This window comes from Chionomys nivalis, chromosome 8, assembly GCF_950005125.1.
Source record: "Chionomys nivalis chromosome 8, mChiNiv1.1, whole genome shotgun sequence".
Classification (NCBI taxonomy): domain Eukaryota; kingdom Metazoa; phylum Chordata; class Mammalia; order Rodentia; family Cricetidae; genus Chionomys; species Chionomys nivalis.
Window position 1 is genome coordinate 33,987,822 of NC_080093.1, and position 25,777 is coordinate 34,013,598.

General features: G+C 42.9%; 1 protein-coding gene across 3 annotated transcripts in view; it reads left to right on the plus strand.

The window, feature by feature from the left end:
* The window catches only part of Pip5k1b (phosphatidylinositol-4-phosphate 5-kinase type 1 beta), a 265,393-nt gene that overhangs the window by 137,960 nt on the left and 101,656 nt on the right, over window positions 1-25,777 (plus strand). For all 3 annotated transcript variants that reach the window (XM_057777561.1, XM_057777562.1, XM_057777560.1), the window contains 2 exons: window positions 17,279-17,409; window positions 24,072-24,189. In XM_057777561.1, coding sequence (XP_057633544.1) covers window positions 17,279-17,409; window positions 24,072-24,189 — 249 coding nt within the window. The remainder of the gene's footprint in view (window positions 1-17,278; window positions 17,410-24,071; window positions 24,190-25,777) is intronic.

The following is a 25,777-nucleotide window of genomic DNA, read 5'->3' on the forward strand; positions in this document are numbered from 1 at the left end:
ACATACCCATAGCCTGTAGAATCCAAGTGTCGAGATGATCTTTGTCCAACCATCAACTACTAAGTCACTTACTGGATAAAGGATATTTGTAGCTGCAGAGCCAGACAGATCGCTTTGCCCTATTAATTCAAAATGGAGTGGTTTGCTGGGATGACCATCTGTATCCTTGGATTCTAACAAAATAGCTGGTTGTGATCAGAATTGTTCTACTTAAGAGGTTGTGCTCAGAGACTGCGTACATGAGGGCTGAGATGAGCTCTGAACAAAGACTGTGCTTAGATGGCAGAGGTGAGCGCAGGTGGGCAAAGTACAGAGTCCCCAAAGACCAGCCTATAGAAACTTTACGGTTAACCGTGTTCCTCAGAAAAGGGGAAGGCAGCCATACTCAACAGAGCTGCTGATTATGGACCAGACGCTTCTATTTGTGCTATCTTAACAGGTCATGCATCTCCAGGAGCCATGAGGAATCTCTCTTAGATGGGCCAGTGGAGGAGAGCTTGTGGGGATCAACTTGAGAGGGTCTACAAACCTTCTCAGAGCAATCTCAACCATCCAAGTAGCGATCAGTCCCCGTGGAAGAATCCTAAATAGTTTGTTGGTAGCTCAGACGTCTAAGATCTTAGACAACACCAAGAACAATTTAGTACTGCTCTTCTGGAGTTCGGGGAGAAGGACTGTGTGAGATCAGCAATACCCCTGCCTCCCTATAATGTTGGAGGTTGCAGGTGGGCGAAACGAGGCTACTTCCTCCTTTACCACTTGGGAAAAGCACCTATTTGTAACCCAAAGAAGGCACAGCACATTTGCTTCCTGTTGCCTCTCTACTGGCCTGACCGTGACCGAAGAGTGTCTCTACTGGTGTGACTATGACTGGAGAGGAAATAAAAGACACAGGGGGAAAAATGGCGGAATGAAAAATATTAAACCATATGAAGAAAGTGGCTTCCAGTTGATGACCATAAATACAGAATGCAAAATGAAATCAGAAAGTAGACTTTCAACATTTAGTTTGTATGAGAAACCATTGCAGTTATTAGTTGACTGCCTTCATTTTATAGAGGAATTATAAACCACAGGATGTCAGGACCCTTTCTCAGCATCGCAGCTCTCTCATGGCAGAAGGTGCCGAAAGTTCACATTTTTCTGTGTGTTGCTGAACCCATCAGATCAGTTTGTCCTATTTGCAAATGACTGCAGTGGGGCTCATGAAATGAGGACAGTAGTCACTTGAATGCTTTGTCATCTCTTCTACCTCTGCTCTTTGAGCTAGCTGGTGGAAGAGCTTGGTATTCTGCTTCCTCATGCCTGTTATCACACAAGTGCCCTCCTGGGTTCTGATGCAGCTCCTCAGACCAAGTCCTCAAGCCTCCCTTGCAGAAGAGTCGATCACCTCCTCTGGACCTAGAACATTCAATTCAAAAAGCTATAAGGGATAGGATTCTAAGGAAGTCAGGGCAAGAGCCAACGGACTGGGTGCGAAGAGGTCAATAGCAGCTGAGAGAGGCCTGGAGATTGACATGGTTGTTTTATCTAGATGGCCAAATAAAGAGATAAAATGTTTTAGAAATCATTCCATGAGCTTAAAAGAGGAGTGTAGCAGGGGAAATCATGTCTTGATTACAGGTTGAGCCTAGATCTTGGAGAGAGCATAGAGATTGCACAGAAAAATCACCCAGATTTTCAAGAGTGCCCAATATTTGAAATTACCACCCAATTTTAATACTATAACTGTGCTGTGGAGTTCCGGAAAGACGAGTGAATGGATTTCCGCTGTCAATCTATGTGCTTTCTGTTTTGTTTTTATTTTTATACGTGTGTGGTGGTGGAGAGGTGAGGTCCTGCGGAGTTCAGGAAAGGGTGTTGGGTCCCTTGCAGCTGGAGTGACAGGCAGTTGTGGATCATTTGACTTGGGTGCTGGGAACCAAACTCCAGCCCAACCTGTGAGGTTTTGAGAAAGATTCCACTCAATAGTCCCTCTGTGGAAAAGTGATCGAGAGCTTATCTTTCAGACATGCAATCTTTTTGAACTTGAGTTCCTTCCTCTGTAGTGGTAAGAAGGTTGAAGGTAAGTATTACAAACAATTCAACCTTTGTCTCATGAGCATTTTAAGTAATTACAATAGTGTGTAAATATATAAGTGCATAAACATCTCAGAAAAGTCATCACATTCAACCCTGTTAACGACTTAAAACTGGTCTTCCCTGGGAATACCTGAGTCCAAATCTGAAAGCCTCATTCAGGGAGACCTCATCCTGATGTTTCATGTCTCTGTATGTAGCGTTCTCTCAGCATCGTTTCCCTGTAGCTTCTCAGGATGCGACAGGACTACTAGACTGCTAATGACATAACTGTTGAAGTGTTGAACTGTTGCTAGGACAGTCGCTTCAAATAATCTAAGGTTAAAGGGAGTGGGGGAAATCTTTGCTCTCCATTTTTTTTAAAAAAAGCTTGCTCGCCGGGCGGTGGTGGCGCACGCCTTTAATCCCAGCACTTGGGAGGCAGAGGCAGGCGGATCTCTGTGAGTTCGAGACCAGCCTGGTCTACAGAGCTAGTTCCAGGACAGGCTCCAAAACCACAGAGAAACCCTGTCTCGAAAAACCAAAAAAAAAAAAAAAAAAAAAAAGCTTTCTCATTGCTATTCAGAGAAAAACTATTAGTACTCTTTATGGTGTTTCTGCCCCATTAGCAGTCATAGCCCCTCCCTTTTCAACTTTGCCTTTATATTGCATAAGTATTATTTCTGTAATATACCATATATTCATATAGTATATATGATATCATATATTTATTTAGATATGTATTAAGGTATGTATTTCTTCCCATTCAATTCAAGAGTTTATCGTGAAACGTAACTGGTAGAGATTTGAAGGTGAAGGCAAAGCTGTTCTTATTTCTTCTAGTGCTGCTTCTCCACTCTTATTAATTTCCTCTTCATATCTGATTTTCATAGATCAGGAAGCTTGGTTGTAAATAAGTGACTACTACAAACTGAGGCACAGATGGGAAAAATAAAACGTAATTCTTGCTTCTCCAAGATGGTTCTCTTCTGCTTTTGTTCTCCCTATGGATAAATGGTGTGGAAATCTCCTGCTTTGCACTTTATCTTCTGATGAAGGAGTTGCGAGCATGTGCCCATGGCCTTGTTGGCACTGTGTGAGAAGAACCATCTTATTCCTCTACTTAGCTGAACAAATCAGTTGATTGGGTGGAGAAGTTCTGAGGCCTCTTGGGGTAGGCAATCAAGGTAAGCGCAATGAAAGCTTACAAAATACTAGTGTGCCTAGAGATAATGTCCAGTTTCTCTGCAGGCCTTGGTCACTGTAAGAGTGGTATTTGTCTTGGCTTAGCCCCTGAACTCCAAAAGCCCCTCTTATTCTTCCTCCTTCTTTCCCTCTCTTTCTCTTCCTCTCCCTCCCTCTCTCCCTCTCTCTCTTTTCTGTAGGCTCCCTTGTGAGGGAAGATGTATCTGTCTGCATGTATGTGTGTCTCTGTATGTGTGCAACTATGTGTATATCTCTGTGTGAGTGTATCTGTGTGTGTGTGAATATACATGTGTGTATGTGCTTATGTGTCATATTCTGCAAAAGACGGGAGGGAGGCATGAACAAGGAAGAACTAGGGCCAAGTATCCTCTCAAAGTAGGAGGGGATAATAGAAGGCCAGAGAAGATGGGTGAAAAAGTAGAAATTGCTTAGTGTTTCTTCTTAAGAAGAGGGGTTGATTTTTACCACTATCCTACATAGAGTTGCTCAACAGCCCAAATGCTAATTAACTTTCCAAAGACCCCTAGACTGCCACCATTACAATGACGGTCTTCTTGGGCCACTTAGTGCCCAGATCTCTGTGTACCTGGACTCAAGAGTGTTTTGTGACCATAGAACTCTGTAGGAATGAAACTTGGCTTTGGCCTTCACCTGCTTACACACCTGTGGAAAAGAGAGTTAACCATTAGCAATGCGAACATGAAGAGTAACTGGTGGCATTGCCTGTAGCCAGGCCCACACGGCTACCAGCAAGTGTGAGGATTAGCCGGAGGGCTGAACTGTACCCGTGCTCTCTTGAGTGTAAAACCAACAATGCTGATGCATCCCACGACAAGAGACAACCTGGGCCAAAGTGGTCTGGATGTGGAGTTGAGGTGGAAAGGCCTGGTTTCTGGGGCCAGAGTTTCCATGTCTGTGGTTTGTGGCTCAAGATAAACTGCTTTGAGTTTCAGTTTCCCCATACAGCAGTTAAAACTAACTGAGGAAAATGTGTGCATTATATTGAGCACTCCCAGAGGCCAGCTTGCCAGAACCCTGAAGGGCTCCTGTGTTGTCTCAACACTCCACCCAAACCCACCTGAGAAACAGAGATTAAAGTGAGGTTATGACAAGAAAACCACCACTGTCATATAAAAAAAAAAGTCCAGCTAAAGATACGAGATTGTTGCCCACTACTTGGAAACCCATCTAAAAGGGCTTTGCTAACCCATGATGTAAGACTATCAACTAACCGGTAGAGACTTAGACCATAGCTATGTATCTGTCGCTCCAGCCAGAAGTGTTCTGCATACATATCTCACCCACTCCAGGATTTTGTGTTCCTGCCAAAAAGGCCCCACTGCCAAACCAAGCCCATTGTGGAGTGCATTCCTTATGTATTATATAAAGCATTAACTGTGTGACTATAAATGAAGTTCTCCTAATGGACCATTTCAGACATAGAAGACTAAAGAATTCTAAATGTTATTATAGGAATAAAGAACTTATATTGTGGATGCAATAGAATAGCTACAGTTTTTAATTCTTGGAGAATTTACAGTTTCCACATTAAAACCTCCTAACAGAAAGCATGGAATCTTTTCTGAAGCTTCCGGGGGGAGTATTTTGCAAGTACAGTTTAGCTTCAATTAGTCTGAGGTAATTGAGCATGGTTATTAGTGTGTGACCATAAAAAATGAAATTATAAAGTTAACAACAAATAAGCAATAAAAGCACACTAGTGATTAAGAAAATGGGAATTAAATTAGCAAGTTTGAAAAAATCAACGTCGATGATGCTGGTATCAGTAAGAATATGGCAATAAGAACATTCTTATACTCTCTTTGAAAGTGTGTTAAGTTGATGAAGTCTCTTCTAGAAAGTTCTGAGCAGACCCTTGCACAAGTATAAATATGCTTATCCTTTAAATCAGCAATTCTTCTTGGAGCCTCTGCTGCAAGTTACTCAATAAATATTTCAGGAATTGGTGAATGAATATACTATTACCTAAAATTAAGGGCTGAACTAGCTAAATAGGGTAGTTTTGCTTGTAATCCTAGCTGCTTGGGAGGCTGAGGCAGGAGAACCACAAGCTCAAAGCCAGCCTGGGAAACATGACAAGCTCCTGTCTCAACAATAAGAGCTGGGGATGTAGGGTAAGGGTAGAGTACTTGCTTAGCATGCACAGGCCTCAGGGTTTAATCCCCATGGAAGGGAGGAGGCATATTTTATTAGAAAGGAAAAGTGTATTAAACAACCACTTCTCATTAACTGAAAAATACTGCACTCTTAAGGTATTCATAACTCAGTGGTGGAATTATGCATATTCAATTGCTTCTAAAAAGATATGCCAACAATTGCAAATGCAACTCTTGATAGCATGCTATTATGAATTCTACTATATTAGTCTTTTAGAAATGTTACCGTTTAAGTTAAAGACACTCATCATAAGTATGGCACAGGAGGGAGGAGGGAGAAAATGTGTATGATCACAAAAACTGTAGTCTGTTGACGGGGGAGCAGTTGAACCATTTGTGCTCCATATAAGCTGTGAAAAATCTCTGTAGCCACTGATTATAATATATTGGTTAGATTGGCAACGCTGTGACTAAATACCTGTCATAAGCATTGTAAGGGAAGAAAGGTTTGTTGACTAAGGTTTCTGTCCTGCCCGGTTCCCGCAGTCCCAAAGAAATCACACAGAGGTCTATTTAATCATAAACTGGTTGGCCTAGTAGCTCAGGCTTCTTATTAATAAATTCTTGTAACTTATATCAACCCATAATTTTTATCTATGTTAGACACATGGCTTGGTACCTTTTTCGGTGAGGCAGTCACATCTTGCTTCCTCTGTGTCTGGCTTCCTTTGCATCTGGGTGATGACTCTTCCCAATATTCTCATTGCCACACCTCTACTTCCTGCCTGGTCACCATCACCCCACCTATACTTCCTGCCTGCTACTGGCGAATCAGCATTTTATTAAAAATAATACAAGTGACATGTTAAAAGACCATTGTCCCACAGCAAAGGTTTGTTTTGTCTTTACCAGTTTTGGAGTCTCAGTCTATCTACTGTGCTACAGAAAATAGCAGAGGCACTCAGTTCATGGCAGCATGGGCCAGATAGAAAAAAAGAGGCCATAGCTGGAGTCAGTTGTGGGGCCCACTTCCTAAAGAATCAACAGTGCCACTGGCTGGGAGCCAAGTACTTAAAGCCTGAGCCTATGAAGAACATTCCAGATTCAAAATATGGCATATACAGCCTGTATAGCTGGACACAGAAGGCTATTATGTGAAAGAACCAAGTTGCAGCAAAACCTAAATAGTGGGAGTCCCACGTTTTACTAATTTACTTTTTGTGATGCCATGGCTGTGCACATGATAAGCATGTGCTTAGCACTGAGCTACACCCTCATCTCCAATGTGCACATGTATGTGTGTGCTTTCATGTCTAGAGAGAAAAGCCTCAGGTACATAATAACTGATTGAGTATAGTTAACCCTAGCATCCAGCGAGGGGAAATGGGAACATCTGTGTTTTGCTTTCTATAACTGAGGGCTATGTGACTTTTCTCTCAATGAACATGGTTTGTTTTTAAGTTAAGCAATGCCATCTATATAAACATTTGTTTTTCAGCTTGAGAACATTTTGAATCAAGTCAAAAACATTTGAGTTTAGGATCCTAAGTTATAGCACTCGGAACATGCATTCAATTATGTGTAAAACCAAAAAATGAAGACACACCCGTGCCTATTTCTCTCTCAGTAAGAGAACTGTAGCCCTTGCCTCTGCTGAGTCATAGGGACCCTGGGCTCAACTCATTGCTCTTCCGTTCTCAATGCACAACTCCCACATGTGATCAGTAAAGATTACTTCATCTATAGATGTCACCTCAATGCAGGCCACACTCCTTCTTAAGGCATGGTCTGGCACCTAGGCAATATCATTTCTTCTTACATACCATCACCAGAAATCATGACAACACCTAACTTCAAGAAACTCAGACAGAATACCCCATTCAAATGTCAATTACTGTTTAACAGGGTTTTTCAGTATTGGCTTTGGAGTAATTCTTTGTTTGGGGGTCACCAGGATGTTGAACACACCCCTTGCCTCTAACCAACAGATGGCAACTCTCTCCAGCTAAAATCACCCAAATCATCTCCATACCCTTCCAGGTGTCACCTTGGGGGGGAGAGGGGACAACGACACAAAGTTGCCTTTCATGAAGAACTTCTGCTAAATAAGGAAGACTGGATGCTGAGGGCAAGTAGCAACATCTGTGAGAAGTGCAGTCCATCTTCCCCCAAATAAAGATTAGTGGTTTGGGAATGTTTTAACTTTATAGTTGACAGCTCCCTTTTCAGGAAACCTAACATGCTAAAATTTTGTGGGATCTAATTCTAGTTGATTTTAAAAGGTTGAAAAAAATCAGGCCCTAATTTTTTGCTATTGAATCTAAATTTGTGCTTATGTCAATTAAATACTGTTTCTATTTGAATACATGAACAACTATAATTTTCTTCCCTAGTGTGTAGGAAGGATATTAAGAGTATATTATACCATGTTTATGATGAATGTCTTTCGTTTAAACTGTAACATTTGTACAAGACTAATATAGTAACATTCATAATGTCACACTTTCTTAAATCATGAGTGTCATCTGCAATTGTTGGCCTGTCTCCTTAAGGGCAATTGAGTGTGCCTACTTCACCACTGCTGAGTTACAAATACTACTGAAGTATAGCATTTTTCTGATAACGAGGAGTGCTTGTGTAACAGGCTTTTTCTTTCCGTAAAGTTCGCCTCTCTGACAGGCGTATCAGTGAAGTAGAGCTAACTTAAATGAAACCCTGCAACGTCTTTTCTTTGTTCTACCTTTTTCTATCAACATTTGAGAAGCAGATCTTCCATCAAACACCGGAATCTTGTTAAAAAAAAAGCTTCTCACCAGAAAGGGAAAATTAAGCAGAAAGTGTGTTTGCCTTGGGCTTCTTCCAGGGTTGTTTGGTGCCCAGTGTGTCAGAATGACCCTATCCCAAGGCAGTTCCGCCACACAGAATGCAGCCCCAGAAAGAGGCCTCGTTAGAACAGAGCTACACTCTTCTTATTTTGAAAGATGTAGAGTTGCCTGCCATGAAAGCAATAGAATGCAACCAAGTCATGCACGGAACTAATGATGGCAGGAGTCTGTCATTTCTAGCTGTTGCCATGAACAGTGACAGTGTGGAGCGGACCGTGGGAGAACAGGATCCAAGGGTGATGGTGGAGAACTAAAAAACAAATGGAGAAAGAGAAAAATAGGAGCCTGGCTTTCCGTGGACACAGAGACCAAGGAGCCCAGAGCAATCGTCAATACTTTAGTTTGGCCTATGTCGATTTGTGCAGACACAGGAGGATCTCTGGTCTGTGATCAATACAGCGAACTATATAGAGTTTGTACCTCCTCCTTCAAAATGCAGGTGGAGCTTAGAAGCAGCTGCAAAAAAACTGCTGCCGGGAGAGGGGTGATATATTGTTTTCCTATATATGAGAAGGTAGTGGCCATTTTTAGGGGATAATTACAGATCGTGTGAGACACCCAGCAAGAAGCAATGTGTATCTGGTAAGACTTTGAAACATCTTACAGCTGAGTTCCTCGCAGAGGATCTCTCTCTCTCTCTCTCTCTCTCTCTCTCTCTCTCTCTCTCTCTCTCTCTCTTCCCCTCCCTCCCTCTCTCTCTCTCCCTCCCTTTTTCCCTCTCTCTCTCTTCCCCCCTCTCTTTTTATCCTCCTTCCAGCATCCAACAGAAAAGGGAAGAGAGCCCCTCCCCCCACATTAAATGCCTATGGGTACCCAGAAAGCTGGAGGAGGGATGGGGTCCCCTGAAAGCATACCCAAATCTGTCCATTAGTAAGCTAGATAAAGCGTACCAGATGTCTACAAGAGGCTTTTTTTTTTTTATGGCTCTGTACCAAGGTATGAACAGGGCACCTTTATTCTTCGTCAACAGGTCCTATACCTGCTGTGACTTTCATCTGAGCAAAGGTGGATCCCACCCCAGAATACATTAGAGAAACAGCGGGAGGCACAGCCAAGTCACTGCCATGATGTTTTCTAACAGTCTAATGGTTGCATGGGTTTATAGCCTCCTGAACCCTTAAAAGAAGAGAGAGAAATAAATCCAGACCTGCCCCATGGTACAGAGATAATGTCCATTCAGGTGTATTTCTTTCCTCTCATTATCCTCTGTGTGTATGCACGCACGTTTGTGGGGTTTGCATCTCCAGATTTCAATGGGTTTGTTTTGCATGCTACTGCTTAGACATAACACAACGTTTTATTTCTTCACATTACAGAACGTTTTCTTTTGCTGGTGGTTTAATTACATCCAGTCACTTTATCAAATATTCTTAATTCAGATTGAGGTTTACGTGTGGAGCCCTGACTTCAGTATGAATGAGGAGGATTGAGCTCAGGATTCTTGCTGTTCTCTCATTTGTACGTGGAATGAAGGAGCCGCCACAGTGGTCCCCTTTCCTTCAGAATCCTCTCTCCATTCCGTAAAGCCACCTTTCCTTAGTCTTCTTCCCACTACCCTAAGTGTTGCTAATTTACATTCGACTCTCATCCTTCCTGTTCACCGGCCTTCTCTACGTCATCCCCATCTGAACCATGCAAGCACTGCAAGTGCCCCCAAATCACTGCCGTCATATCATTCCTCCAATCCGTTCTTCACAAGGCAACCAACGATCCTATCAAATTAGACACCCCATCCCCAATAAGATTCTTCACTAGTTTTTACCATCTGTTGCCCAACACAACTGAAACCCAACAAACCCTCAGAATACTTTCAAGGGACCAGGTCTACATCTGCCTAGTCTTTCCAGCCCCCAATGCCAACTCGTTACCCATTGCCCACAGTGGTTTGCTTCCAGGTCTCTAAAAATGAGCTTCCCTGACCCACAAATGGGACCTTTTCCTACCACATGAAAGTCCACTCCATCATTTTGTTAAGTACAAGGATTTTTTTTTCCTTTGAGCATTGTCGCTTTGGAGCCTATCATGGAACTAGGTCTTATAGACCAGGCTAGCCTCGAACTCACAGAGATCCACCTGCCTCTGCCTCTCGGGTGCTAAGATTAAGGGCATGCACCACAATCACCTGGCTACAAGGATCCATTTTTTTGTTGTTGTTGTTGTTTTTTGTTTTTTTTTTTCGAGACAGGGTTTCTCTGTAGCTTTGGAGCCTGTCTTGGAACTCCCTTTGTAGACCAGGCTGGCCTCGAACTCACAGAGATCCGCCTGCCTCTGCCTCCCGAGTGCTGGGATTAAAGGCGTGCACCACCAACGCCCGGCCGTAAGGATCCATTTTAGGCCACTTCCAAATCCCTGAGTTGTAGAAAATTGTCCGACAGTGGTAAACACAATGCCAGTCTTCAGTGACATGACCTGCCAAATGGCCTGTGCCAGCTAGACTTGAACTATAGAAGTGAGAGAAAGTAGTAGAAATCTCCCTGCCCCAACACAGATTGCCATCTTGGCATAAAGAGGTGCTCTATAACTACTTTCTATGGCCTGGTAAAATAAGAAACCTTGTCAGTAAGCATCTCTGGTTTAGATGTCGGCTTACTCCAGGACAGACTGGCCTGTACCATCTTTTTCACATTGCTCGTGGATAGCAAGAAGCAAAATAGAGGGGTTCAGATTAAAAGATGGCTCCTAGAGTCAAGCTGTCTGAGGTTTGGACTTGATCCTAGAGTGAGGACGCTGAGGACCCATTCAGGGGTTTCAAGAAAAGTAATAACATGACCATGTTTGTGCTTTTGAAGCAAATCTCTCCAGCAACAGGTATCCAAGCTATAATCCCATAATTAGTTCAGATAGCCTTAGGGGGGAAACTGCTGTTGACATGAAATGCTTCAATACTTCCTTGCAATGCCCATGACATCAGATACCATATTAAGTGATCCAATTTCATAGACAGTGCTTTATAGGAGGCCATTTCCTGTAACCAATGTAAAGCTATTAAACCCTTGCTGTAGTTAGGATCATTGTTTTCCTTCTGGTGAGTCTATGTAGGCATTTCTTCTTATTGTTAGCATGCTCAATATTATTTCATTGTTCAAGTACTTCTCGGCATCTGTAAAAGTCACATGTTAAGCAAACGTGTAAACTCGGGTTCAACAAATGATCAGAACACTGAACTGGGAACCTTCTGAAAGACCGGGGACTCATTCCTCAATGTAGTATGTAGTACAAGCCTTGGGATTTAGATCAAGTTAATTACTAGGTCCAGTTTATCTATGCAATGGGCGTTATGCATCCCTAGCTGTCTGACAGCTCTGATTATTAGACAGTCATTAAAGCTTGTGCTTTGGGGGCTACCAAAGTAGTTCAGTTGTAGAGTTATTGCCTTACATGAGCTGGGCACTGTGTTTAGTCCCCAGCACTGCTACAAATGGAGCTTTGAAAACTGCAGTTCATCACATAAATGCAAGCCAACGTCCACTTTCCTTAGTATTAACATCATCCCTGGAGAAGCTACGGAAATAAATAAATAAGTGGTCTGCCTGCGTGCTGTTTTGTGGCTCTCTCTTTCCCTAAGTATCACATGCTTAGTATCCAGGCAACATACTGCCTCCACTTATCCCTGTGAGGTCCAGAATTAAAAATAGATCGTGTTGCTGTTCAAAATCTAAGCCCGCATTAAGCCTCTACTAAAGGAAGCAGAGATCCCCCCTGGAGTTAGAAGGAGGAATGGTCTTGTTCCAGTACTTTGGGAATGCTGCATGCAGAGCCCGCAGTGGAAACTTAAGTAGCCCAGAAAGCATGAAATCTGTCAGCTCACTCAAGTCTTGCTGCTACCCCAAAGACAGGAAGGGACCCCCAGGGCATCTGAACTGTGGGGAGGGAATGGCTGATTGCAGGAGAGCAGCCTCCACATTTCCTTCTGAATGTTCTTCCTCATCATCGTGACCTGCTAATTTGATAATCACGCACACACCAGGAAGGGTTTCAAAGTGATTTCAGTTTTACAGCATATCTTGATGTATACCAAGCTGAGCCTAATGCCCTAAGGGGAAAGTGGCAAATGAAGGGACCTGTGCTGCTAGTGACCTGTGACCAATCATGGGTCACTGAACGCAAGCAAGAATTCCCAGGAAGCAGCCAGGGCGCTATAGAATTATACCCAAATGCACCCAAATCAAAACATTTACTTTTTACCCAGAGATCGGGAAGAGGAAGCATGTGGGGTTGTGTCCACGGAGGCAGCCAGACACCGCCTCATTCGTAATAATTCCCCACGTTACCAGTGATACTAGTGCTGTGGTTTACCAAGAGTTCTGTGAGCTTTTGTTTGGCTTGCCAATGGCTGGGTGTGACTAGCAGCTAATTAAACATTTTTATCTCAGTTTATCCAAAGGAATGGCTCCTTTGGGACTCCTTCTTTTGCTGAGATCAAACATCCCGACTTAATAGAGAACCTTCAACCTTGATTCTTGGCTCTTTTTGATAAACTAGATGTGGAAGCAGCCTGCACCTGGTGGTCGGACTCTGCCAAATACCGGCAGAGAGACTTGGGGAAGCCACCTAACCATGCTGAGCCATAAGTGTACACCTACAAAGAGAATCGTTGTCACCAAGCTCAGCTGTTTAGCTAAGCGAATTAAGGAACTCAGCTATTAGAGACCGCAGAGTGTGGTTGTTTCTGATACAACCACCTTTGGCTTATGTCCCGAGTCCACCTCTTCACCTTGTAGGAAGTTACTAAACATCCTCAGTCCATGAAAGGGAGGAGGTAATGCAGGATGGAAATCATTTATCCAAAATCCTTGGGACATGTTTTGGATATAAGATTTGGAAACATTTGCATATGCATGATGAGGTCGCTTGTGGATAGAAGCCAAGACTGGACACAAAATTTATTTATATGTCAGCGGTGCCCTATACACTTAGCCTAAAGATGATTTCATACCGTATTCCTAAGCATCTTATGCAGGCGGTAGACTCCCTTTGACTCCAGCAAAGACTAGCTGCTGTGCTGCTGGGCTCTATGTTTTGTTTGGGTCATGACCTACCACAGGAGTTGGGTATAGGATTTTCCACGTGTGGCAATTGTCAGTACCCAGAAACTTTGAGGTGTTCACTATATCGCTGACATACACTATTGATAGTTCCCAGTGGGGGAGCATTTTGGATTTCAAATTTCCACATTAATGGTGCTTACCAACTAGCACTTACCTCTCATAGAAAGGTTAAAAAAAAATCAGCAAAAGTCAAGGGCATTGAGAACCTTGTAAGCATTTTGGAAGTATGTGTTGTGGTTATATTGGGAAAATTACCATTGTCCATGTTGTCAACTGTCTGTCGGGCATAAATAACTTATTTCTGTGACTTAATTACTATGCTATTATTTTCCCACCCAAGCACTTAAAAATCAAGAGGTATGAAAAGAAAAAGAAATTAATACGATTACAATTTGTTGGGTTTTGTTTTTGTTTTTTGTTTTTGTCTTCTTATTTAATTAAATATGTCAGTGGTATCCTCATTCCTTCAGGAACTCAAAGCTTAAATTCATACCACAGGAGAAATATTGTTTTCAGCATTCCTTAGAGCAAGAGGACATTGTTTTACCCTGTTTTTGAGGTCCTTCATATGTTCTAGGGAAGTGACCACCCCCATCCATGTCAACAGCGTCTCTGGTGGCACTCACACCCGCTGAAGCCTGAGGGTTCCAGTCAGAGTTACAGACAACTGGCAGCTGAGACTGCCCTCTGTTCCCAGGGTGGGGACAGCAAGGAATGTGGTACTTTCTGCTGACAGACTTGCACCAAGGGATAAAAGCCTGCTCCCATGGCTCTGGGAAACAGCATGGGGGGGGGGGGGCGAGCCCAGAAATAAAATGCACTGAGGTGGTCTGTTTTAGGACTAGACAGAACATTCCGGAGTGCTGGTTCCTCTGAAAAGCATTGACGTCACATCTTAGGGCATAGCACCCTGAGTGGTGAGCAGGGAAAGAAGTGGCTTTTGACTCTTTAGACAGGGTTAAAATGAAAGAAATCCATTTGTGCCTTCAGAATGCCGAGCAACTGTTACAAAAGGTCACTGACGCCAACTGGTGGCATCTCAGAATGCAGAGAAGGAGCATTAAAATAACAAAATTGTTTTTTCAGGCACTAGATGCACTTAAGTCTCAATCTTTTGCATCTTTCTTCCTGCAGTCCTAAATCAAAGGGTATGTGGGGGGAAAAAAAACACCAAAAATTTCTCATGTTCTACATGGTCCAACATGTGGATTGTTGTCCTCAGATGAAGGATGACAGATGTTTAGAGGGGAACAAGAAAATGCTTAAATGGTGATTCAAATAATTGTTCTTACTAATTAGATAATGAGGCTTCTGAACAGTACTGGTTGAGCGTGACCATTTCAGGCAAAACCAACAACTATTAATGTCAGGCACACCCTGTATTAAATGTCTGTTTGGGGGTTCAGTCTTGGCTGCCTGGGAAAGAAGACAGTTTTTCCTTTTGAATATACTGGATAATCTTTATTCCATTTATTTATGCCAGAGTTTCTCAACCGTGGAACTGTTGACATTTGGGACTGGCTAAGGCTTTGTGGCAGGGAGCTTTCCAGTGCATTGCAGGATGCTTAGACCTACTCGGTGATGGTGGCACTGCAACATACCAGTGTGCTAGCCAAAACAAAAACCTCTGCAGACATTGCCAGATGCCTCTGGTTAAGAATCACTCATTTAAGACAGGCTGTGGTAGTGCCACCTTTAATCCCAGCACTCGGGAGATAGAGGCAGGTAGATCTCTATAAATGAAGGCCAGCCTGGGCTACAAAGTGAGTTCCAGGACAGCCAGAACTGTTACACAGATAAACCCCCCTCCCAAAGAAAGAATCAGTCATATAACTCACTGTTTTCTGCTGTGGTCTGTGGTGCTACATTAGCACTGGCAGACATAAAGAGTAAACACACGAACACTTAAGAACAATGAGCTGAAGTGTTGGGGAAGCAGCTCTGTAGATGAAGTGTCTGCTGCACAAGGACAAGGACCTGGGTTCAGATCCCTGGGACTCACAGAGAAAGCCAGACCCGACACAACCAGCTTTGGAGAGCTAGAGGGAGGAGGACCGCTAGAGCCAAATCAGTGAGTTCCACTGTCAGTGTCTCAACACTGTGAAAGTGAAGAACCAACAAGGAAGACATTCAGCATCAACCTCTGACCTCCACATGCATGTGCTCACACACAGAGAAAGAGAGAGAGACAGAGAGACAGAAACACAAAAAGTGGAACATATGCACACAGAAGAATGTATTCTAGGGCCAGTGATATGTATCAGAGGCCCAAACCTGATGACCTGAGTTCAATCCCTGGGACCTATGTTTTGAAAAATCCAGATGGAAAAACTTGTGACTATAGGCCCAGGACTGCTTTGGCAAGATGGGAGGTGTGACTGTAAGCCCAGCACTGCTTTGGCACAATGGGAGACGGAGGCAAGAGACTAAACCGGAAGTCTGAATGTGCAACACAGCATTAGAAACAAGAGAGAGACTCTGCCTCAAAATCAAGTTGGAAGGAGAGAACCAACACCAAGAAAGTTGTTTTCTGACCTCCACACAGGATATAACATGCACACATGAGTGTACATACATAGACATGCACGAATACATAAATAAATATACAGAATCTATTCTGATTTTCTTTTGTTTTGTTTTTTGTTGTTTTAAGAAGGGTCTCCATCTAGCCCTAGCTATCATAGAACACACTATGTCGACCAGACTGGCCTCCAATTCATAGAGATCCACCTGCCTATGCTTCCAGAGTGCTTGGATTAAAGCACCACCATTCCCAGCTATTCTAACTTTATTAAATTGAATTATTCTATTCTATTATTGTTGTTTATTTTATTATTTTATTAAGATCACGTATATGCATAGATTGATAGAGATTTTAAGATCCTGGACTTAATACCCAGCACCACACCACATATATAAAAAAAGAAAACTAGCATCATGTACATGCATGCACACGTTTGTGTATACATGTACACAAAGTAGTTATTCTCTAACTGACAGCATCTCTGGTTCATTATTAAGATATTTGAAAAGTAGCAAATTGAAAACATTTGTGTCCTGATGCTTCATCTTTTATCACATATCGATGTTATATCTTTTATCTCAGATTAATGAAGAAAAAATTAGCTTTAGATCATTGCCAGGACCAGTAGGGAATTTTCAAAATTAAATTTTCTGTGAACAACAAAAACTGATAATGTTTTTTCTCTACCATGTCTATGTAGAGAAAATATTCTTACTGCTCCACAAGTATGCTGGAGTGGGGGAGGAGGGTTTTTTTTGTTTGTTTGTTTTGTTTTTAGCAAATCTAACTTTACCTTTTATCTTTGGGTAGAAACTATAGTGCTCCTTATCCAAAGTGCTCCATAGAGTTTCTAAGTTCTTAGTGTGTAATAATGGTAGAGATTTTAACCTTTTAACCTTAGGTGCATTTTGTATGAAAGATATCACACATACAAAGATAATCTCATGGTGTGTCATTTACTTTTCTTCATGGTGACCAAAATGCCTGGCCGAGGCAACTTTGACTCCTGGTTTCAGAGGACTCATGACAGTCAGCATGGCTGTGAGAAAACGGAGGAACTGGTGTGTACCGCTGGTTGCATATGCTGGAACTCTTCGTCTACAAATATACAGGCACAGAAAAAGGGACCTGAGGCAAGGCCAGAATATGAGCCTCCTGATGACCTATGTCCACCAGTCAGAGTCCATCTTCCATAGATTCTACATCCTTCCAAAACAGGAGTGGAGGCCAAGTGTTCAAGTGCCTGAGCCTATCGGGGACATCCCGCAGTCGTCAGTATGAGATCTCTACACAGAGAAGGGTCCTGAATAGGTTCTACTAAGCCCTGGTTTCCTGCCATTTGGGAACAAGAAGGAGAAAGTAGCCTCACCCTCAGTTTGCTCCCTGTATCCCTGATGAAAGCCCTCGAGGCTAACATGGCACCCTGTGTTTCCTTTGTAGACGGCATCGTCGGCTATTAAAGGTGCTATTCAGCTGGGCATAGGATACACAGTGGGGAACCTCACTTCCAAGCCAGAGCGCGATGTCCTCATGCAAGACTTTTATGTGGTGGAAAGCGTGTTCCTCCCCAGGTAAGAACGTTTGCATTCGAAATGATCCCGTGCTGAGGAAACTTCACAGTGACATCCTTCTCTTGAAGAACTTTTCTGCCACGTGCATGTCTACATGTACTGGAGAGTGTGGGGGTGGGTCCTGTGGCTCCACCATGTTATTGCTTGGGAATGTCCTGCATTTCTCTGTGGAGACGGCGAGTAGCCTCCATGGGTCAGCTGTAATTAGTTGTGATGGGTGCCTGGAAGACTATGTGCAGAAGGATCATGGGGTTTGCTGGATGAGGGTAAAGGAATTTCCCAGTAAAGTCTGCCACATGTTTGGAGAGAGCTTCCATTAATCGGTGCTGGTACCAAGATTTTGCTATGCCTAATTTAAAAGCGTGAGCTGGGACTGCACAAATGGCTTAGTGGTTAAGAACACTGGTTACTTTTGCTGAAGATCCCTCTGGCATCTCACAGCCATCTCTATAACTCCAGTCTCAGGAGATTCAACATCCTCTTCTGGCCTCCTAGGGCACCAAGAAAACATTCTTACACATAAAATAAAGCAAATAAATCTTCTTAAAAATAAATAGTTAATTAAAGAATGGACTGGAGGGACCACAAATCATCTTACATCTGAATTAAGCCAATAAGTTGTATTTCGTGATGACTTTGACTTAAATTTCTTCCAGAAAAACATGAAATAATGCTGCTATTTTGACACCATGTATGCAAAAATCACCAAAGCTATTCATACATTTATCAGTTTGGAGAAGGAAAAAAACATAAATTGTTTAAAATCAGGTACATGGGCTGTGGTGGCGCACGCCTTTAATCCCAGCACTCGGGAGGCAGAGGCAGGCGGATATCTGTGAGTTCGAGGCCAGCCTGGTCTATAAGAGCTAGTTCCAGGACAGGAACCAAAAGCTACGGAGAAACCCTGTCTTGAAAATCAAAAAAAAAAAAAAAAAAAAAAGATCCAAATAATGACACAGAAACTTATTAATTGTGAAAACTTGGCCTTAGCTTAGGCTTGTTCCTAACTAGCTCCTAAAACTTAAATTAGCCTGTTTATATTGATCTACATTCTGCCATGTGGCTCGATACCTCTCCTCAGTCCATACCTGAATTCCTCCGCATCTTATTAGTGAATTCTCCCTCCCCCACACCTCTCAGATTCTTCCCAGAGTTCCTATCTCTGCCCAAAGTCCCACCTATCCTCTCCTGTCTAGCTATTGGCCATTCAGCTTTTTATTAAACCAATCAGAAATAGCCTTAGGTAGGTGAGGAAGTACAGATACATCTTCACACAGTGTGATCAAATATCCCACAACACCACGGATTCTATATTTCTACTATGTACAGCCTGGGGATCGAACTCAGGTCCTTAGGTTTGTCACCGACTGAGCCATCTAACCAGCCCTCCCCCTTATTTATAGCATCTCTAGATTACTCAGTCTACCCACTACACTGTGAACAGTTGCTTACCGCACTGGTCAGGGAATAATGACAAGAAAAACATCTATCTATGTTTAATACAGATAGAATTTTGAAAACTATTTTAAATCCATAATTGGTTGATTCTGTGGTTATGAGAAGCACATACAGGGAGCGCACTATATTATGCCCCTCTTGTTCTTGGGTGACTTGTGACAAGCCTGTAGCATCTTTGTGAGGAGGAAAAGATGGTGGCTTTTTCACCTTTCTCTTTTTGAGCGGGAAGCTAAAGTTGCAAATACTTAGACTTGGGTCTTTGTTCTTCACATTATCGATTCTGTGAACAGCAGGCCAGACACACCCCTGGGAAATCTGACTTCATCGCTTACTTAGAGAAATCTACGGTCACATTTAACATCTACCACTTTAGAGTATTGCTTTTAAATATCAATAAGACATCACAGTACTGTTGTTTATTTTTAAGGACCTATGCATCCTAGATACAATTACATGAAGAAAATAAGTTTACGTTGTAGGTCCCTCAGTTACCTCTCTGGACTCAGTGTCTTCATGATATTAGCAAAGGACTGCTATAAATGAGCTTTCTGTGGACCACCAGCTCCTGAATTTGGAGACTTCCTACTAAGTATGAAAACTTGGCCTTAGGTTAGGCTTGTTCCCAACTAGCTCTTAAAACTTACATTGACTCATTTATGTTAATCTATATTCTGCCATGTGGCTTGTTACCTACCTCTCCTCAGTACTGTACATCCGACTTCCTCTGCATCCCTCTGACAAATCCCTACCTCTCAGATTCTTCCCCCAAGTCTCACCTATCCTCTCTTGCCTACCTATTGGCCATCCAGCTCTTTATTAAACCAATCAGGTGATATCTTAAGTGAAGGAAGTGCAGACACATCTTCACACGGTCTGATCAAGTATCCTGCAGCAGTCTGCTCCAGGGTTTCTCACAGGAGGTGTTGTTTCAGGTTAGATAACTCTGTATTGGACTTGGTGCCCCAGGCCCTACCAGTAATAACCTCATTACCACAACAGCCAAAATACCCCACAAAGTGATGGATACATTGAGTATCTTTTTTTTTTTTTTTCTTATTTTCGAGACAAGGTTTCTCTGTAGCTTTTGGTTCCTGTCCTGGAACTAGCTCTTGTAGATCAGGCTGGCCTCGAACTCACAGAGATCCGCCTGCCTCTGCCTCCCGAGTGCTGGTATTAAAGGCGTGCGCCACCACCGCCCGGCTACATTGAGTATCTTAATTGTGACTATGGTTTCACAGTTATATATACATGTAAAAAGAATAGCAATTCATAGCCAGACATACTAGCACACCAGCACTTGGGAGGCAGAGGCAGATGGATCTCTGAGTTGGAGGCTAGTCTATTCTACATAGTGAGCGCCAGGACAGTTAGAGCTACATAGTGAGACTCTGTCTTGAAAAAACAAAAAAAAAAATTAGCAATTCATACATTGATTAAGCTCATTTGAGGATGTGGGTCAGGGTGAATGACCAGCACAGGCTCTGGCTGTAAGCAACTGAACCATTCTGCAGTCTCTAGTATCTCTAAATCATGATACCTCAGTCCGACAGAACTAATTGCTTGCAGTGACATGCTTTTTAATTTATTTTTTCACACGGTTTTATATGTATTGCCACTTTCCTACATATATGTCTGTGTACTACTTGCATGCCTATTGCCCTCTGAGGCCAGAAGAGGAGAAAGTCAGATCCCTTGTAACTTGTCTTAGAGATGGTTGTGAGCCACCATGTTGGTGATGGCAATTGAATCTGGGTCCTCTGCAAGAGCAACTAATGTTTTTAATCACTGAGCCATCTCTCCAGCCCCTGACAAGCTGTTTTAATTTACCTCCACTCTGAAGCAACAGACTCGGTTGCCCTTAGCAACCAAATGCATTGTGTTCCTTTTTATTTTGAAATTGCTCAAAGCTATTTTTAGATATCATGTATTTGTTCTACGGATGGTTTCATTTTGTAGATAGGAAAAGGCCTGGACATTTAAGATTTGAGGGATATGTAACAGGGCCTGTCCAGTCTCTGGTTACATGGTCTTCTAAAATCAAAGACAATAAGCAAAAGAACCATGAGCATCCATCATCTGATGGGATGCTCTAGATAAGTTTCCATTACTGGTGGGATAGGTAAGAGTTTTTATAACATTTGTACCATAAGACCATGAACCTGAGGTGACAATGGAAAGCAAAACTTAGGTACCAGCTATAAACTAAGCATGGTTTTGTTTATTTGACATACAATGTATCCAATTATAATTTTAGCTGACTTTTTTTTTTTTGAGAGTCTCACTGTGTAGCTCTGGCTGTCTTGGATCTCACTCTGTAGACTAGGCTGGCCTTGAACTCACAGAGATGCGCCTGCCTCTGCCTCCCGAGTGCTGGGATTAAAGGTGTGCGCCACCGCAGCTGGTTAGTTCACTCTATTACCTTTCACACTCATACAAAACAAGAAAGAAAGGGGGCGGGTGCTGTGGGAACTCCTTCAGCCAATAGCCTTTAAGATACCGACCCACTTTGGGCATGGTCACATAACTATGATGTTGTAGATTACAATAAAATAGTCCCATAGAGAGGGAGAAAGGGGGGAGGAAAAGAGGGAAGAAGAGGGTAAGAGAGGGAGAGAGAGGGGGAGGGAGGGAGGGAGGGAGGGAGGGAGGGAGGGAGGGAGGGAGGGAGGGAGGGAGGGAGGAAGAGAGGGAGGAAGAGGGTAAGGAGGGAAGGAGGGAGGGAGGGGAGAAAAAAGAAAGGCTCATGTCATATGAAGTAATTGATACCCTAAGATCGTGTCACTTAACCCACAAGTAAATGGTAAGAGCAGGACCTGAGCCTGGGTGATGATGGCTCCAAAGCTCTGCTCTGCCCTGCTCTCTCTCGGAGTCACACTGCTCTGGGGAAGGGTTTCTGGCCTCTTTGCCCATGAAAGGCTTTGCTTCCCCTTCTGCTCCCCTATAGGACATGCTGTCACTGATGATGCTCTAGACTGACAGCTGTGTTTCCGAAGCTGAGAGTAAAGTGTAAACATCATCCCGTTCTTGTGAATTACCTGGCTGAACACAGTAGCCTGTAACCCAGCAATGGAGAAAAAGAGTCAGGGGAATCCATGAGGTTCTGTGGCCAGCTGGCATAACTGCATTGATTCAGGCTTAGTAAAAGACCTTGTCTCAAATAAAGGGAAGAACAATTGAGGAAAGATGCCACATGCCAGCCTTTGGCCTCTACATCCATGTGTATGCACGCGCACACACATACACACATGTGCACATACAAACACTCACTTGTGCACACAACCACATAACAATACATATGCCATACAACACGATGCACAAAAATATTTTTCCAAAGGGAACAATATTCACCTCGTCTACCTTGAGCTGCACTGCTGTGTATGCACATTTATTGTGTGTATGCATTTGTCCCTGTCTGTCTCATTCCCAAGGAAATGTAAGACAATCTATTTGATACCGTTCAGGACTTGAGCATAGTAATCAAGTCGCTGTTCCCTAGGAAACGCCTTATAATTAGCGGAAGCCGAGGTGAACAACACAAGAAGCTCAGAATCAACCAAAAACAAAGCAAGCTAATGCAGCAGCGTAAATGCAGCATCCAACATCTTACATGGACGTGCGAGCCAAAGAATGAAGGGAAATAATGAAAGGAGCACAGGCATTTCATCTTACTTCTGACTGCGGGAGGAGCCTGCCCTAATAGAGTGCATAGCTTTGATGGCCAGAGCTAGAAAGCCATAAGCAGGAGACAGAAGAAATAGACCACACTGCGCCCACTGACAGCAGCCTCCTCCCAAGCAGGCATTGTGATTCTTTCTACTTGCTAACAGTCGAGAGGGGGGAGGTCAGAGTTCATATTGACTCTCCTGGCTTTTAACTCTTATTTCTCCTTGGCTGACATTTGTAAATTATTCCCTGTCACATAAATTCTGAAGTCATCCCAAGGGACGTAGAGCTGAATGCATTTCCCCTCATAAATTGCAAAATGTGGACCAAGGAAGTGTTTGGCTGTATTGGCAGGCCATCACGCGTGATTAGGGATATTCAGCCATGCTTGCTTAGGGAAACAACAACCATTTATAAGGGGAAAGTAGTGGCACACACTTGGTAAGCTCAGCACTGACGAAGCTAAAACAAGGGGATCAACACTTCCAGGTACTTTGGTTCTTCTTAGTGAATTTTAGGCCAGTTTGCATTTCAAAGTGAATATCCGTTTCAAACTCCAAAGCGAGGGGCTAGCAAGATGGCTTCATTAGTAAAGGTGTTTGCCACACAAGCTTGTCACCTTGAGTTCAACCACTGGAACCCACATAAAGATGGAAGAGGAGAATCAATCCCTCAAAATTGCCATCTGACTCCATATATATGCTATGCTACATACATACACATATACACATCATTTGTGTGCGCACAAACACGCACAATAATAATGATAATGGTAACAATAATAATGATAATAATAATAATAAATTTAAGGTTTTTTAACCCCAAAGAGAAAAATAGCCCAGTGACCATTTATAAGCAATTTACTTTGAGATGGAGATTGACAGTTCTTTTCTCCAGATCATAAGATATTTTAAAAATGATTTCACATGAGGACTGGGTAGATGGTTCAGGAGCTAAGAACTCTGGCTGTTCTTCCAGAGGACCCTGGTTCAATTCCCAGCAACCTCATGACAACTCGCAACTCCTTAAGTCCAGTTTCAGAGGATCTGAACTGCACCCTCTTCTGGTCTCTGAGGGCACTGCACACATATGGTGCACAAACATACATTCAAATAAAACACTCATACACATATAACTGAAGTAAATAGATCCTTTAAAAAATTATTTCAAATGTTCCCAGTTATAGATACTTATCCAGTATTCAAAATTCACGATGAAGTACTTTAATTGGTCCAGGCGGGACTCAGGGTCTCATTAGAACATTATTATAATGTGATTTCATTAGAAAGTGTGATCATTTTCCAAGGAAGGAAAAGCAGGGAGAGGAAGACTATCTACCACACCCCACAATTGGCAGGGAAGGCCTGTGTGGAGTGGTCCATCAGCATGTTAGTGTGTCTACCCCAGGGCCACTGACCATTGTGATACCCATGAGCAGAGGGTATTTGCTTTCCCAAGAGATAAAATAGAGCTAGAATTTGAAGCTGGAATTGTCTTTGCTAATGTTGTTTCTCTGTGTCTTCTTTCTGACTGAACTGCAGTGAAGGTAGCAATCTCACCCCGGCACACCACTACCCAGACTTCAGGTTTAAGACCTATGCTCCACTGGCCTTCCGGTACTTCCGAGAACTCTTCGGTATCAAGCCTGATGATTACTTGGTAAGAGCCTATCATTTTCCTTTCTACAGAATGCATGGTGCTCTCTTGAACAGCAGCAGTGGCAAGTGACTGTCTCTTAGAAACCTCGGGAACATAGTAGACGTTCCAAATTTTTTAATGTTTACATTTTTGGCTTCAAAAATGCAATTTGATGCCATGGTTCTTAACAGATAGCTATAAAAATCTGCTGTGTGGTTAATATTTAAATAACTGAGGTATTACTGTGTTGGATGATTACCCTAACAGATACCTTATGATTAATCTAAAAGACTTAGGAGTTTTACTGAGTAGATTCTGTTTGATGGGCCACAACCTTGACCTGAAATTTTCCTAGTTTTGTTCTCTACATCTCCTCCCATAGTCCTCTCATGCTTTTTCCCTCTCTCTCTGCCCCTCTCCTCTGGTTTTTCAAGACAGGGGTTTTCTGTATATCCCTGGCTATCCTGAAACTTGCTCTGTAGATCAGGCTGGTCTCGAACTCACAGAGATCCACCTGCCTCTGCCTCACGGGTGCTGGGATGAAAGGTGTGCGCCACCACCGCCCAGCCCTGCAGTCTCTTTTTAAGCATATTTTCATATGTACATAGGCATGCTCTGGCCTCTGCTCTGTCTCTCCTCTCTGTCCTCTCTTGGGCACAGCAGCAGCAATGGACACAATGCCACCCTTAGGTTTGTCTCCTTCCCATTCAGAGGGCCGCAGCCCAGTTTTTGTTGAGAGGGGTTGGCGTACCTCATAATTTCATTGCTGTTAACACCTAGGGACTTTTCAAAAGCTGTTTTTAAAGGAGCCACAGGAAGGGTGCCAGCTAAGATTCACTGTTTTCCCATTCTGGATGCTCTTAGTAAGACTCTGGTGAGATCCTGGAGCAGTGCTTTTCAGGGGTGGTATGGCAGGCAGTGTTTGTCATTGGTGATAGAATGTTCTGAATGTATTTTACAATATGGATAAGACATAAAGAATGAAATTCAAAACTGGTATCTGTTCCATGCTAATGAAAACCCATCTCTTTAGTTGGTACTTAAGAAAATAATATTTTAACTATTTATTTGTATATGTGTGTATGTGTATGATGTTTGCCAGCGTGTATTTCTGTGTGAGGCCATGTACATGCTACATTGTTATGTGTGTATGATGTTTGCAAGCATATATTTCTGTGTGAGGCCATACACATGCCATAGTGTGTGTGTGTGTGTGTGATGTTTACGCATATGTATTTCTGTATGAGGCCATGTACATGCTACATTGTATGTGTGTTGAAGGAGCTGCAGGCTGCATTCCTGCCACCCGGCTCCCAGCCGCCTGGCTAGCTTATGCCCCGAAATAACAACACACAAATTGTATTCTTTTAAACACTGCTTGGCCCATTAGCTCTAACCTCTTCTTGGCTAAGTCTCTTATCTTGCCTAACCCATATTTAGTAATCTGTGTAGTACCACTCTTACCGGGAAAGATTCAGTATGTCTGACCTGGCAACTTGCTTCATCACGTCTGGCCTGGAGAGGAGCAGCATGGCGTCTACCTAACTTCCCTTCTTCCCAGCATTCTGTCTGTTTACTCTACCCACCTATGTTCTAACCTATCACACCA